The sequence below is a fragment of the Ptychodera flava genome, chromosome 7 (genome assembly GCF_041260155.1).
Source record: "Ptychodera flava strain L36383 chromosome 7, AS_Pfla_20210202, whole genome shotgun sequence".
In the NCBI taxonomy this organism is placed as follows: Eukaryota; Metazoa; Hemichordata; class Enteropneusta; family Ptychoderidae; genus Ptychodera; species Ptychodera flava.
The window spans coordinates 18607472-18624187 of record NC_091934.1 but is presented as its reverse complement, the minus strand read 5'-3'; the positions used below and the strand labels follow the sequence as shown (position 1 = coordinate 18624187).

Sequence of the window (16716 nt, the reverse complement as noted above, 5' to 3'; positions counted from 1 at the left end):
TAAAATGAACCCAGACATGTTGAAATATTTCAGATTCACCCTAAATAAATTTCTCGGTATTTCAAAGACACAATGCTGATGATTTAATTCAACTGATGTTCAGGTTAAGTAAGAAAATATCACATAGATCATTCATGAACAAGATATTAAAAATACCACCTCTGACCTCTAGTGACCTCTTTTTGTTTCACACTCACCCAAATCTCTCGGTGAATGCGTCGTCACACCGATTTCTATTGACCCAGCCCACTTGTCCACCATTTCGTCCAGGCGCACTTCAAATTTCTGATTGTTTTTGAGAGGTCGGTTTGTCAGGATTACACCATTGTTGAAGTCATCTAAAGCACTGAAATTACACAAAATATAAATGTGTGACTAAAATGAGTGTAAAATAAATCAAATTTCACATTCAGCCTAGAGCTATTATATATTAGGATGGGTTATGGGTACAAATGGAACAGACAAAAGGTTAGACAGTAGGTGCTGCGGTTTAGGAGTTTTGACGTGGGTGGACATACATACATACATACATACAACATACAGACAGACAGACAGACAGACAGACAGACAGACAGACATACATACATACATACATACATACATACATACATACATACAGACGACATTTTGCCACCTCATAAGAATACCTCCCATTTGCATATATACATATTCATATATGGGAGCTAAAAAAGTGAATAGAAATTTATGGTTAAGTCCAACCATCAGTATTTCTGAAACAGTAGTATGGCAACTTTCTCAGGGATGGTGTTGCTGTACATTATGCGCCCTTTGACCTTTTCTCTTTGACACTAAACCCTGACCTCTTAGATTCCTGTTCGGCTCTTTGCGAGGAGAGCAATATCGCTTTATACTTACTGAGGTCGGAGTGCAGTTCGTCCGTTGTTGATGACCATTGCGTGAGCCCCACAACTTTGGTGAAATAAAATCCTTTCTCCCTGTTCGCCATTACAGTCTGAACGAGATGACAAAAACATTCCAGTTGACAAGAGCAAAACAAAATAAGTGCACAAACGTGTATGCTTGGAATATTGACAAAGTCAGACTAGATGCTGATCAAAAGTAATGCATGAGCACTTACAGTCTTTTTTTCAAGTGAACGGACACAGCGACAAACATGCACACAATTTTACACACATACAATGGACTGACTGCCGTCAAACTAGCTCCTACTGCCATGTTAAATATGACAACTGGAGCTAAAATGTTCCCCTGTGAAATTCGTACGTTACATGTAGGATAGGTTCAAAAATTGGCAGATCATTTTTATGAAAATGCAGTTTCAATAGTCGATCCTGATACTGTAATTCAGTATATCAATATAGGCTTGGCCTGTTACATACAGGAATCTACTCACATCATACATTTACTCAACAACATTTAATCAATTTAAGTATTTCTAAAACATATCACTTGACTTGTGGCAATGACTATGGGTATTGTTGAATAATTATGAGCATTGTTGAACTGTCTGACCTTCGCTATCATTGTCGGTCGCTTGGATAGCATGCAAACCGAAATATGGCGAGGGTCGTCGTTCCAGCCTCTCGTAAATTGGCGACACCGTATCTCTGTCGGCGATGGTGACCTTCACCGTCATACCATAGAGGTCAACCACCCCATATACAGTCTGCGGTGTCCGTGACGACGCCACGCCCTGATCTAGTCCGTTGATGTAGTAATGGAGGGTACCACTTGACTTCCTCATTAAACCAATATAATCTCCTTCCTACCGAGAAATTGTCCATTACAGAAATCAAAAGAGGTCTGGATTGTGAATTATTCATTACATAATAACGACTGTATTTTTCCATTATGCAATGATCAAAAAATTTCTCTGTCAGTCTAATGTTACAGCAATTCAGCTCTTATTTAACTATCCCTAAAAAACGCATCAAGTCTATAAAAAACATTTCATACCCATCAAGGGTGATAACATTTATTTTCACAATGGATTTACAAGTCTCATTGGAGGCTATATTGCCACACGGGCGCTGGATAATTTCCATCAAATCAATAACAGCTATTTTTGTATCAGACTCGTATGGCCGAGTCTTGAAATAGCAGACAATCAAGGTTGATATTTTAATTCAAATTTCACACACATATGGTAAACTATAAACAATTTTTAGAAGTATGAAAATAAATCTACATATTCATGCGAGCAAATTTGCATTTGAATAGTGGTGAATTTCCTGTTGTTCAGAGTAAATAGATAAATCATTGAGCAATAAGTTCTGGAATTCAGTCCGACAACGCTGAGAGAGCAACCCAGTCATGAGACCATCGCTACTATTCAAGCCCTAGCATGTTCTCCCAACCATTCTGATCGGTGTTTCCGATTTTCTGAAATCCGTGCATAAAAGTTCTGCAGCATGCAGAATTTTCACTGTATCTTACCGTCAACTCATCAAGGTTGAATTCTCCGTACTCTCTCCTGGTTCCTTTGCCGTTGGTCAGTATTCCGCAACCACTCATCATTATGGTACCTACCATGGATATATTTCAGTTATTTTCTATTGGGGTTATGGGAACACACATATTTAGTCTGAGAACCCTAGCACTATTTCTCTTGTCTCCTGATATGAATGTTTTCATATTCCATGGCAAGATAGTGGTAAAATTTACTGGGGTACAGTCCATAACAAAACACTAAATAGTTAGAGCAAATGCTTATAATATCTGACTGTGTGCTCGATGAGGGCAATGATTAGAATTTTTGTAATGTTTTAATGATTCCAAAAACAATTTGGCAGGATGCCTGGACGTATCCACAAGGTAACAACATGGCATGGCAGAAATATTAGTGCATTTCTAAAGCCTTTGGCAGTGTAGCTGCATTCCCTGATCCTTGCAAAACCCCCCTAATGGTGAAAACACACCCTCTTGAACATCAAAATTGAAAACTACTACACTGCGACCAGTGGCTGTTTGATGGTGATTGCTGTGGCTTTTCAAACACATTATGGCAAAACGCATATAATTGCTCCTTGCATATAACAGGGGCCTTTACCCCCATGGTAATAAAGAATTGTACATTCAGTGAGCATCCCTATTATAGAAACAGATACACAGACTTCACATAAAAGTCAGGGACATGAAAACATTTACACAAAAGACACTCCAGTTGTTCTTGTAGTAATTATTACAAAACATGGAAAGTATAAAGTCTGCTGTACAATTTTGAAAAACTACATTAGTTGAGTATACAGCAAAGTTAGATAAATTGCCAAGTGTCAGATGTCTACATTGTGCATTTATGTGTCACAGCATTGTACAGTTTAAAATGATGTACAAGTACTCATGATAACATGGGATTAAAAAACTGGTTCTATGTGGAACTTATATACTGGTATCCAACTTCCTCAAGTGGTTTGAAATACCATTTGAATCAATGTAACTGATACGGGTGTGTGACAGTTTTTTATTAATTTTACAACTTTGGCCAGGCTCTACCTGGAACTTTTGTACAGTCACATATGAAATGACCAATGAACTTGTGGGTTTTTTGTGATCTGAAAACTGTAATTAGTGAAATCGAAAGTAGGAAACTTCATTTATCAACTAGGTGCAGATTGTGAAACTTTTATGAATCGGTGCCATTTTGTTCAATGGAAGACTTGACATGCCATTTTGCCTGAAGGTTCAACATGCAATTTCAATTCATATAATCAAATACGGAATTGAAAGCAAAAGTACAAAACACCTCAACAGACAAGATGTATTCAGAATTCATCAACTGCACCATTTAGGAAAATTAAACCTTCGTGTAACATCCACACATGATTATTTGATATAAGACAGATGTGTTGGTGATAATTAACTAATTAACTCTAATTAACATTATTTTCAACAACTCACCTGATCTCAGATTGGTCATTGTGGCAGGAAAGTCTATGAGAGCAGGGTTGTATGTTGTAATTCCCATCTCTATAGAACCCGACCATTTGTCGACTAATTTGTCTATACGAATCTGAAAAAGAAGACGTTGACAACTTATTGACACAAAAATTTCTACCAAAACACTTTTAAGAATAATACATGTAGCTCTGTTTTTTTATGTGACCCTTTCACCCCATTTCTTGTGGTATGGTCCACCTATACCATGGAAACAATAGGGTTATACCAAACTTTGCTTGTCAGAGGGTTAACCTACATGAATCCACCCCGACTCTCTGTAAACAGGTCTGCAATCACCATTGATAACAATAGGTTTGGGCCAAACCATGGTGGTGAAAGGGTTAAAAATAAACAAGTCCAGCATTAGATTTGTAGTACAAATGTAAAATTGTTTTTGTGGCAAGTGCAGGTGGAATTTTTCTTTTAATGCTTTTATCGAGAGTCGAGACTTCAAAATAAATAGTGATTACAGCAAGATAAACAGAGCTGATTGTTTGCGTGGGTTTGTTACTAAATATAACATCACTTGCACAACATTCTACCAACAGAAATTCAGGCAAACTTTGTCTTTTTGAGACAATATTTCTTACTGCTCTCTTTTGTGGTCCCATCACTTGAAATGTGACACCAGAATTTATGTTTCAGTCAAAAGTACATGTAAGTGTAAATTTTGACATTTCTATAATCAAGTAAAATATATTATATTCATGAATATGAATATGAATCCTGAGGCAGGTTCAGTTTTGGCCCAGGCAGGTGAAATATTCATACATGCAAGATATGTTGCTTGCAAAGAAAAACATGGGGCCCGGGGGCACCGACGTCCTTTGTGCCTCCTTACTGTTTATTATTTGCCATAAATGTGAAATTTGGCAAAAAGTCAAATTGTTTGGACATAAATGAAAGTTAATATGAAAGTGAATCAAGAATAAGAGATGGAACTCAATAGGATCAACAATATCTAAAACAGGAAACGGTGAACTTATATGATACAGAAGGGGAGAAAATTTAGCCACAAACTATTGTAATATAATGGACAATGGCTAATCTAAACCAAATTACTTAAACTGGATTGTTGGCATTGATTACATATGTTTTATTGTCCATCAAATAGAAAATAAATTTGGGCCATTGACTAAAAAACATTTGCTTGTTACACTCACCACACTTGTACTTAGTATTTGGAGTGTACACCTATCTACAATACAATGATAAAAAGTTTTGACTCTGAAGGTCAACAGTGCATCTTTAATGTATGAGACTAAATAAGCTTACCCCTCAAGTACGTATAGGCCAAAAACAATATTTAATTTTGAATTATGTAGTGCAGGGAAGGACATAGAATATGGTGAAAAGCAAACTAAATATAAAAACTGAATATACAATTATATGGAAATGTTGTTTTACAGTCATGAGTATCTAGTGTGTGCCGAGAGACAAATATTAAAATTGGACAGTATCATCCTGACCAGAGTTTGTCTGAGTGGTTGTTTCCTTCTGATTTTCTGACACGGTGATAGGTACAAAATATTATGTTATTCACCATAGTTATGCAACATAGCTTGCATTTTGTTCACAGTAGAACTGAGTTTTACATGCAAGATAACTTTCTCATAAACTGTAAATTCTGGCTTGTGGCAGCTCAAACATCGCAATACTACATTTTTTGATATGATATGGAGTGACTTGCACACATATGCAATATGCAGTGACAGTCGATATATTCATAGTAAGAGTCTACTACATTCAAGCATGGATGTAAAAAAATCTATTTTTTACATCCATGATTCAAGCATAGTGATGTTGACAACTACATGCATGCCAGTGCACGATTTCAAAGTAGCCAGGAGGAAATTCTAATGGTCTTTTAGTGGAAATATAGGTATTAAACGACAGTGAAACAAACAACATTAGTTATCGTGACCTTGCTAAAGTGCAATCTCGGATCATTTATGATCTGATGATCATGCCAAATTACCATGTCGGATTATGCCGTGATTCTGAAGTGCGCGTAAATCGGTCAACAAAAGCAGACATAGACTCTCGCCAGTCGCTTGTACTGCTTGGTCTCGCGTAGCTTTCGGTACCGTATTTATACAAGCTCGTGCCTTCGGCACTCGACCTTGCGCCTTCGGCGCTCGATCGCCTACGTTGGATTACTACCGCAAGTGACTCCGGATCGGGTCAAAAGAAGGCACGAGGACTGTCGACAGTCGAAAGCACACACTGTCTTCAACAATGATGTCAAAATCAATGCACAACTGTCGAAATTACCCAAAATAAGCAACAGAAAACTTAAGTTATCGCTGTGTCGAAAGGACAGTACATCAACATAAAACGACGCTAGTTTGTTATGACATGGAGGTAGAAGGACAGAGCGAATTCCCTCGCTCTCACCCAGCTATTACTAACGGGCCGCCGGTGGGATTGCCTCGCTAAAGCAATGGATTCGCCGGTAACGAAGGAGCGTTTCGTGCCAAAAAAATACATGACAGCAACAAAAATACAATCACTGTGAACTTCATATTTACAAAATATCATCAAATAAACGCTAAAAGCTTCAAAACGTCAAAATTCGCACAAGACCGAGAAACAAGACAGCGTCGGTTTGATTTTTCAAAGTCCTTGCCAGGAGCTGGTCCTTGCAAAACAAAGCTAACTTGTTATATGCGCATGCGCATATTAAGGGGAGACCCATTTGATTTCAGGGGGGTATGCAGGAAGTGGGTATGGGAACTTTTTTTGTCAGAGAGACAGCATTTTTAAATTTCAACTGTCACACCTGCATCAATTTTTTTTATCAAATGGAGTAGCAGTGCAATTTTTCAAATTTAAGCCAGTGTTTCACATATCACAGGATGGTTTTATATATTCATTTTACATTCCAACGAATGAAAACAAAATGGAAAGTCTAGTATGTATACAACTTTAAATTATAGAACACTTTTTTGGCAAATCAACAGTGATCAGTACTATACTGCTTTTCTTTATAACAGTCAATTCCTTTTAAGTTCTCAGGGGAGATGTTATCTTTTGTGGTCAGAGAAACAAGGCTCACACATTGTACTTCATTATATTTGTTGTTCCTCAATTTTTCTTTGACAACTTGTAATCTTTCTAACATATTTATGTTGAGATAATAATATATTGGTTTTTACACTAGTTTATTGACTCCTGTCTTGTGTTTTAAATTTTCACAATGTACAGAAGTCAAATAGTCCATCTAGATATTGCCTGTACCATTGAGATATTGCAACAGAAATCCTGAAACATGATTTCTTGGGTCAGAAAAGGGAAGGAAAACATCGAGTGCACTGAGATGTAAAGTAGTCAATGCTTATATCATAAGTGCTGGGAAAAAAAACACATGAGAATTGCTTGTGGTAAAAACATTTGTGCTGCCTATGGCAGCATGCTAGCAAAGAACACATGAAAATGAAGTTTCCAAAATTTTGCTCATTTCAACTGCATAATGACAATTCCTTTTTTATTTCGTCTGTTATGAGAATTTTTTTTCTCAAGCCATTACAGGCTTATTTTTTTCTTTTATTTCCCCTGGTGACAATTTTTTTCCTCAAAATCCTCCCTACCCCCCCCCCCCCCAGAAATCAAGTGGTTCTCCCTTAAGTGAGTCCCTGACCTATGCGGGCCAGTGGATTACTTCCTCAGTGGAACTGATATGCCTGCCGGTACCATCATTCTTCAGTCGATCAAACGCGCCTTTCGTACCAAATAATACACGACACCCGCAAAAGTGCATCACTGTCAACTTCATAACTATAAAACATATTGAAAGACACAGTGAAACGTTCAAAAAGTAAAAACTGTGCCGAGACCGAGAAACAAGATGGCGTCCGATTCGATTCTTCAACTCAGACTTTGTCTAGAGTTGTGCGCATGCGCAGACGGTAGCTTTAACGAAAGCGAGTCAAACTCATGTAAATATAAAATAAAAATGGATAAAAATATTGTTTAAAAATAATACAAGGCATGTTTCACCAAATTTTGAACATTTCTGACGGCATTTCAACTATACGAACACCCATGCCAAATATCACAATAATCAAATCAGTGCTTTGAGGAAAAATTGAAAATAGTGGTTTCACAAAAAAGCTAAAAAAGTGACTTTAAAATGATTCAATCAAAAAAAGAAAAAAAGACCGTTTGAGATACATGCCAAAGTGACCACCAGACCAAATTTCAGAAAAAGTTACTGAAGCGTTTCTGAGATACCTGCGTCCACAGCATACGGCCCACTGTATGCAACAACAGAGGCCGCGTCATCACATTAGTACTTTGGGCCAAAGGCCCAAAGGACTAATAATTGTACTATGATCACTTTGCTGAAGGCAGAAGTGTAAAATACTGAGTATGCATGCAAGTAACAATTAATAGGGCAGGTATGTAAAATTTGCTTGGGCAGGAAACGTCTCAAAAGTTACCTGCTCGGGAAGTTTGGTTGCTATAAATATCCTTTTTGCAAAATTGAGCATTAAATGTTTCAGACTAATATTTACTTTTACACCAAAACTATGATACGGTGACATTATTTGAAACAAGTGATATTACATTTAGGTGGTCGGAGTGGAAATGATATGTTTATTGGACTCATTTTATTTTCACACAGTGGGCAGCTGCAAGATTTTGTCCGGCCAGACACTCTGAATCTGTTTAGAGAAATGTTCCTTGGAGTGCAAGTATATAAATGTTAACATAAATCAGTACATTGATTACTCATGGCCTCTGCCTTGTTCTCCAAAGAAAATTCTCCCAGCATGAGATACCTAGTGTTATAATATTATTTTTATCCCATTCAAATCAGACAAAATCTAGCCATCTTGACTTCTCTCATGTCCTAAAGCAAGAGCATGGACCAGAAAAATAGCTACCGTGCACATATCAGTGTGGAAATGATCTACTTTTTAACAAGGTTGACATATTTGCCTATGTTTTACATGTATTAAGCTTTGCTTTTCACAGGGGCATTACTAGCACAAATTATTTGTTAACTCCCTTGGGCTGATTCAGGATTGAATTTAAATTCAACGGGACTTTTTCCCACTGACCTCAAAAAGTTCATCATCTCGGAGAGGCCTGTTCGTCATGACGACGCCGTTGTTGAATTCATCCAACGGTCGCCTCCTTTCCCCCGTCCGGTTATTGTTGCTGAGTTTGATGAGCGTACCGCAGCGCTCGTGGAATCGCAAGACTTCGTTGGATGAGTTACTGCTGCGCTGGCCGTTTGCGACCTCTTCGTCGAGGCCATTTTCGATTGGTACAATGAAAGCTGTCAGGGAAATGAAAGGAAAAAAAATTGTTAACAGTGTGATCTCATCGGAATTTTTTTTCTTTCTCACTTTCATTCAAGCATGCTATTATCCAGAGTGTAACATTATGACCTTTGTGTTCAATTAACAAGGAAACTGATTTCAACAGAAATGCACTATGAATGACCTCATGCACTTGAGGTCATTGCAGGAATTTCTGTCACTTTGTCCTTGTGTTAATGGTAGCCAATCACTGATTTTACTTGGGGATCCAAACGAAAAAGTGCGCAACAATTACTGTACAGTGCAATGCTGCTGTGGAGGAGTGTCTGAGGAGCTTTGACTGCAAGTTCCTCAGTAGCTATTTTGATGATTTCAAATGTCTATGTAAAGGTTCCTCCCACGATATAAGCTAATACATGTACACAATTGAAGTACTCCACTCTCTTTTCTGTTGATCCATAGATGAGGTCAAATTCAAATGTGCCATCAAGGTACAGGAATTTATGAAGATACTTTAAATTAAGCTATCAACACTGAGTGACTTAGACAACACCAACGATATATATATATTATATATATATATATATATATATATATATATATATATATATATATATATATATATATATATATATATATATATATATATATACCACCAACAATATATATATATATATATATATATATATATATATATATATATATATATATATATATATATATATATATATATATATATATAAATACCAGTATGATTTTTAATGAATGTATCTATATATTATTTATACAAATACATATATTCATGTATTTATTTTTTAATGAATGTGAATCTGTACAATACTAGCCTAGAATCCTTTTCCATCCACTTGCCTGGGTCGGAGGTACGGAGGCAAGCGGACGGAAAAGGATTCTAGGCTAGTACAATACACACATACACATTCAATGAACGTGTATGTTGTACATACACTTGTAGTCGTATCGGTCAGTTACAGCAAATGTACTTGTGTACTTGTACTCTATGATTCATCAGAATTGGTTGCCTTAGAGACCATGGTTAAGTTCAACAGTATGATTCATCTGGTATATTTGCTTTGATCTTTTCCCTAGCAAAGGCATTACATTGGCTCTAAGTCTGAAAATTGTCAGTTATCAGCATAAGATTTTTTTAAAGTCACGACCAGAATCATGAAAATAGATATTCAATTTGAGAATACATTACACATGCATGTGACATGCGTCACAAAGTCTAGAGCATGAATAATTCATGAGATATAAGGGATGATACGACAGCTTATCATGAACGAAAGCTTACGAAGGTAAAATTTTGCAATTTCCCTTTCCTGCCAAGTCCATATTTCACCATCAGGAGACAAGATGATTAAAATTAGTGAAGCACAACATATTCCATATGGTGTATTTTAACATAATATTTGGACATTTTAAGGCTGTTGAAAACATAAATACTGTAAACTTGATTTTTATGGACTAAAGATAATATAACAGACCAAGCCAAGTGGGTGAAACTACATACATGATTTGGCTCAATACTGGTTTTTACTGACTTGGAAGGCAGGGAAGTCACACTCTCAGGTAGGAAAAGGGTTAAGGAAGCACAGTATAGTGTGGGTAAATTTACATACAACCAACTTCAACTGATTAATATTGATAGGGACAAAGTCGGCCATTTTTCATGAATTTTGTTTGATACGAGATACTACTTATATTGTTTGACATGTTGAAAGATACTGAATGAATGGGTGACCATGCATATATTCGACCCCGGTTTTAGACACGATACATAAAACCATCGCGAAAATGAATAATGGTCATGACCATTAATTCATTTTAGCCATGGTTTCATTTAATTTGTCTAAAACCGGGGTCGAATATATGCATGGTCAACCATTCATTCAGTATCTTTCAACATGTCAAACAATATAAGTAGTATCTCATATCAAACAAAATTCATGAAAAATGGCCGACTTTGTCCCTTTAAGGTAACCAACCAAACAAAATGGATGGCCACAATCTCCATCAAGATCAACACACTGTATAGTATAATGACTTAGCCATGCAGTATGTCAAAGATAAAATGTTGACGAGAGATGAGCCATGCAGTATGTCAAAGATAAAATGTCGACAAGAGATATACTTAAAACCAGGTGATTTACTTTTCATGAACATATCATGTGAAGCAATCTCGGATTACCTAGCCAAGAGTCAACTTTTAAGAACTATTTCAATAGCATTCAGTGTGAATCACCATTTCGGGATTACACCTACATTTATTGCGCTTTGACAATCTCACCTTTATTTTGTGACAAGTATTATCAAACGTAGCCTGAGCTCTCAGGTAGTATTTTTCCTTCATTTTATTTCGTCACATTTGCAAGAAACTTTACTTAATTGTGTACTCATAAATGTCACTTCCAATGGTACACAAATCAATTATGAAATAAATAGAGCAGTTTATTTCATCACAGCCAAAAGAAACATAATTTCAACGTACATGTTAGAAGTGTAAATAATCTGAATGGAAACAAAGCATATAAAATAAAAATAAAAAACAATTACATTAAAAATAATTAATGAAATAAAAACGAATGTATAAACAGAGAAATAAATGAATAAACAAAAAACATCAAAGTAATATGAATTGACGAGAAGGTTAGATATATTGTATTTGCATCCATACTTGTTTGTGATGTTTTTAACATTGATCATGATGAATGTGACCAATCATGGGACTGTACATGCCACTTCGTCCTGTTTAATTGTATTCCAGATAAAGCACATAGTTGTCTATCAAATTCGCAACAGCCTTGCTGTCACATAAGCTGTGAGTGTGGTACTCACGCTTTCCTTTCATACGAAAATGTTTTTAAAATCAACTAAAATATGTCTCAGTGAAGTTGAAATGATACCAAAAAAAAACTATTTGTGGGCATGAAGAAGATTATCAGACCGGGGACGCAAACCAGAAGATACCCTGTTGATAACATATCACAGTATGTGACGTGTATTAGTAATATAATATCCTGAACTGGCAAATTCAAAATAAATAAGTAGCTATATTACAAATTCATGTTTGGATAATCTCATATTTTCATGATCACTATTTTCAAGGTATAAACTTGGTGGAGCGATAACAAATATTTTTTTTATTCTGGAAAAAACTGTTGAGTGGTGATCAATAGTTAACAATACAATTAAAGGCTGAAGTGCTTGGATTCATTGACGTGAAGATAATACGGGTAGACATAATTAGATAACATATGTAATTAAATGAGTAATGTAAAAAGTATTGTAAAATGACCTGATAGTGCAAAGACAGAGACGACTGAGGCCAACCCAGTGCTATACATGTACTAACCTCGCATACATTTATGTGCAGGTCAGCAGAATATCTAAGAACTAAAATTATATTATAATGATCAATGTATATTTAGAAGATTTTGATTTTCCTTCATTCAAACAGAAAGAATCAATTTACTCAGGTTTATGCTGACATTTGCTGATTCTAAACTATTTAACTTTGTTGCCAACGACGTTTTGCCCAAACCAATTTTTATCAATGATTATTGCTGTTAAAAATCTGCATAACATATAAAGGTTGCAGTGCAAACTTTTTTGATTTTTGTCAATGAATTCTCAATGGTCCATCCAATAATAATCATAACTGTAAGTGATAAAATTTGTGCAGTAGACATAAAAATTCTACGAATATATTGAAAATTATTTCAAGTGATAGCAAGTTATGATATAATGATCCCTTAACATGTAGAATAGCTAAAGTATAGCTTATGATATGAATGAAAATATCTAATAAAAAGTGACTTCAGCCTTCAGGTATTAGTACATCAAAAGAAATTTTTCCCAATGATAACAATAGGTAGAAACCTTTACGTGCCGACTGCTTCTAATGCATGGCTGGATTCTTGTATTTCTTTTCACATGTGACATGTTTGCAGTCTGAACACAGTGACTGCGTAAAAAGTGTGAATACGAAGAGTTGCATCGACTTACCTCTCTGGTCGTGGTTCACGATGGAAATCTGAGCACACTTTCCGTACATGTCGATCACAGCGTACACTTTACTGGGCAGGCCCCTGGCCGCAATGCCCTGGTCGATTCCATTTATGAATATGTGCAAATCTGCACCTACAGTCCTCTGTACCCCTACCCGATCTCCAGAGTTCAGCTGGTCTAAATCACACCCATATTCATCGTGTGTGGATCGGCCATCGCGCAAAATGGAACACCCGGACATAATCCAGGAGCCTTCTCGCAGTCCTGTGGCACTGGTAGGAAAGTCTAGTGAGCTGGGGTCTTGCGTTGTGACACCGATTTCTATCGAACCACTCCATGAGTTTACCTGAAAAAACATGCAATATGTTGTCGTTAATGTTTAAGTAGCAGCATCAGGAAACCTGATATACAAGGAGAAGACTCTTACACCTCTTACTGCATTTTTTGCTCGACAGCTCGTCAAAAAAACCGTATACTGGTAGCTCTGTGCAAACAGAGGCAGCAAAGAATGAAAAACATTATGGGAAATATTCACTGACTGGGAATCTAGCACACAGTTGTCTGCAACAAGGAAATCTATCCACCGTAGTTTCCTAAGGAGGGTCATTGTGAGTTCGACAGAGGTAGTAGTTTAACCCAATCATGTACAATGTGTAACCAGATCAAACAATCATGCATCATTTTCCCTTGACAAAGAAAACATGCTATGCTTGCTTCACGTGTACAGTAATCTATAGGCACATTTAGAAAACAGAGCTTTTATTGCTAAGGAGCATACACATGTACATACAAATACATACTAGTATTACTAAAACGTCTAGGAAAATAATCAAAAGATACAGAATCGGTTAACTTTCTCTAATCTTTTAACTGAACTTTTGACCTCAATCAATGACAATGCTTTTAAGCCAATCAGAGCAGTATCACACATTACACATTGGCATAACAATATGTCATTTGCCTGACCATTTAATTTTGGCATACTGGTCAAACATATGTGATTGCACCCAACTGCACCTTTGACCACTCTGCTCTTTCAACTTAGCGTGGACATCTATTTTAGGACAAGATTTTAATTTTTGTGTTTCTCATCTCCCGACCGATCGTAAATTTCAGCTCCAACATGAAAATAAAAAAAACTTTTTTATTTTCGCCGCCTCTGAGGCGATCATCCTAGCATGTACTTAAAAATTGTAGAGACTAAAATGAGAGAAACACTGAGACAAGAAATTGCAGTGACTGAACGGACAGAATATTGAACTGAAACAAATAACATTTTTGTACTTAAAAATTGTAGAGACTGAATGGACAGAACATTGAACTGAAACAAATAGAGGTTTTTATTTTGGTACTGTTTTTTTTAGTTGGCCCGCCCACCTTGCCTTAGTATTCCTCTGGCGATGAGAAACAAAAAAATAATAGGGTCACCTTATTTTGAAATCTCTACTGAAATTTTGTTTCACTGTATTTATTATATATATTATATGTAGAAGTTCCAAAACTTTCTTGTAATATATCATAGTTTTCTTTGATGGTAGAATTGGATCATAGACCCTTGAGAAAAACTCTCAAGGGTCTATGATTGGGTTTAATCGAGAAATTTTTTCAGTTTCTTTGAATCAAACTGGTTAAAATAATTTACTTTGTCATGATTACAGCTACATCTTGTTCACACGAATGTGTATTTCTGACAGACAAATCTAATCTTTTTTGTTGTCAATACTTTACTTTTGTTCATTGTTTCATCATGCTACTGAATGAGACTGTGATCTGCTTTGAAAGGCAAAACCAACAGAACAGGTAAGAACAAAACAATGAAAGTTGAATCCAATTCAAATTGCAATCCTGTCTCAGAGCTGGTTTCGTGAACAATTCCAACCCGACAAGTGATAAGAATGTCATCAGGTAACAAGAAGTGCATCCCGACTTATGCACAGTGGGGTTTGTCAAAACGAATCAGACCTCTCTATTAAAATAAAACCATCATCAATATCAAAATCACCTCCCGTGGGTTACAGCCCCAATTAATACCTGTACCTACAAAGTGTGCATATTGGCCACTGTACATGTACTAGGGTCCTCCACAAGGGGATTTTTAAGGGTGGGCCACCCCTATGGTTTTTAGAGCAATCTTTCCATATCGTATAACTGTACCAAAAAAATTATTTTCATGACAAAAGAATATGCGAATCATACATTGCTACGTTAATTGACCAATCCTCCTTTTTTGGTTCAATTTCAAGCCGTGAAGAAATTCAAGAATACTGCGTACAATTTTAGAATCATATTCCACTCCCAGATTACTATATCTCCTAAAATGTAGTTGAATGCATACCAGGAAAGCTTCTTGAGCAGTTGAAGCGCCTTTATCTGCGAAGTTTTGCGTTGTTTCCATTATCTTTGTTCTATTTGCGAAACTCAAAGTAAGTTTGTGAAAAAGCTTGTTCTCCTACTCCCATGGCCATGTTTGAAACACCTACTGGGGCTGGTGTTAAGTTTATCAACATGTTTGTGTAAGTGTATGTGCATGTGAAATGTCAAATGCTATTTTGGTTCACTGAATTTCAGTCAAGCCTAGAATTCATGTATGAACAATACCATGGTGCATATATCATTGAATTTACACCATGCATTATCTTGGAAGGGATAAAACTAAATGTTTGGGGGAGAAAGGTATGAAAAATAGTGGCACTATTTGACAAGTGGTATAGCCACAAACTAATGACATCAAATCGCCGTAAACAAAACACAGACACCTTGTAATTATGGCACTGTATTATCATGGAGGTAGCAGAGAAGGAGTCACAACTGAGATAATTACGTTTATTACTATTGTGCACCATTGGTTTAATCCGTTTATGTCCATTGTTTAACATCCCTTTCCCGCCGTCTGCGTTGCCGACGGTACCTTCTCAACTGAACCAAGTGAAATTAACCTGGGTTTGCCAATGCGACTCACTTGCTCCAGAATGTCACAATGCATGCACAAAGACTGTATTTACGTAGCTTGGGTCAAGTGCGTCACAATAGTGTAAGAACGGACACGTTCCGTCCACGAAAAGTTAAGTTACAAAGAATTTAAGTTTTTCATTCTCAAATTCGTGGTAATTTTAACGTCGTTTTTTTTATACTTTACATTCAATCGCGGAAACCTTTCCTTGTTAGAATGGAAGCTCTGATCACAAACTTTTCAATCATGTACTGAGTATGGTGCAGCGGACTGCAGCACTGCCGTGAGCGTGGGTTAAACTTGTAGCGTTTTCCGGGTGTTTATGACGTGACGCCAGCGACGCCATAGGCGACGCTTTGTTTCAATGCATAGTACGTGTTGTTTTTATATTGTGACCATTATTAAAGTCATGGACGTAGCAGTTAAAAGCTATGCTTTCTTATTTGACCTTATCATTAATGCCTGTACAACATGATAAAACACGGAAAGAATCAAGAATCGCGATTTGGAAAAAAATTGGCGTGTTAACAATGCTGCCCTACGATGTAT

The 16716-nt window shown here is 36.5% G+C and overlaps 1 protein-coding gene across 1 annotated transcript in view; it reads right to left on the bottom strand.

Moving 5' to 3' along the window:
• The window catches only part of LOC139136935 (neuralized-like protein 4), a 36751-nt gene that overhangs the window by 18266 nt on the left and 1769 nt on the right, over window positions 1-16716 (bottom strand). The window contains 7 exon segments of the mRNA XM_070704796.1: window positions 198-346; window positions 877-973; window positions 1495-1747; window positions 2419-2507; window positions 3880-3991; window positions 8985-9205; window positions 13215-13563. Coding sequence (XP_070560897.1) covers window positions 198-346; window positions 877-973; window positions 1495-1747; window positions 2419-2507; window positions 3880-3991; window positions 8985-9205; window positions 13215-13563 — 1270 coding nt within the window.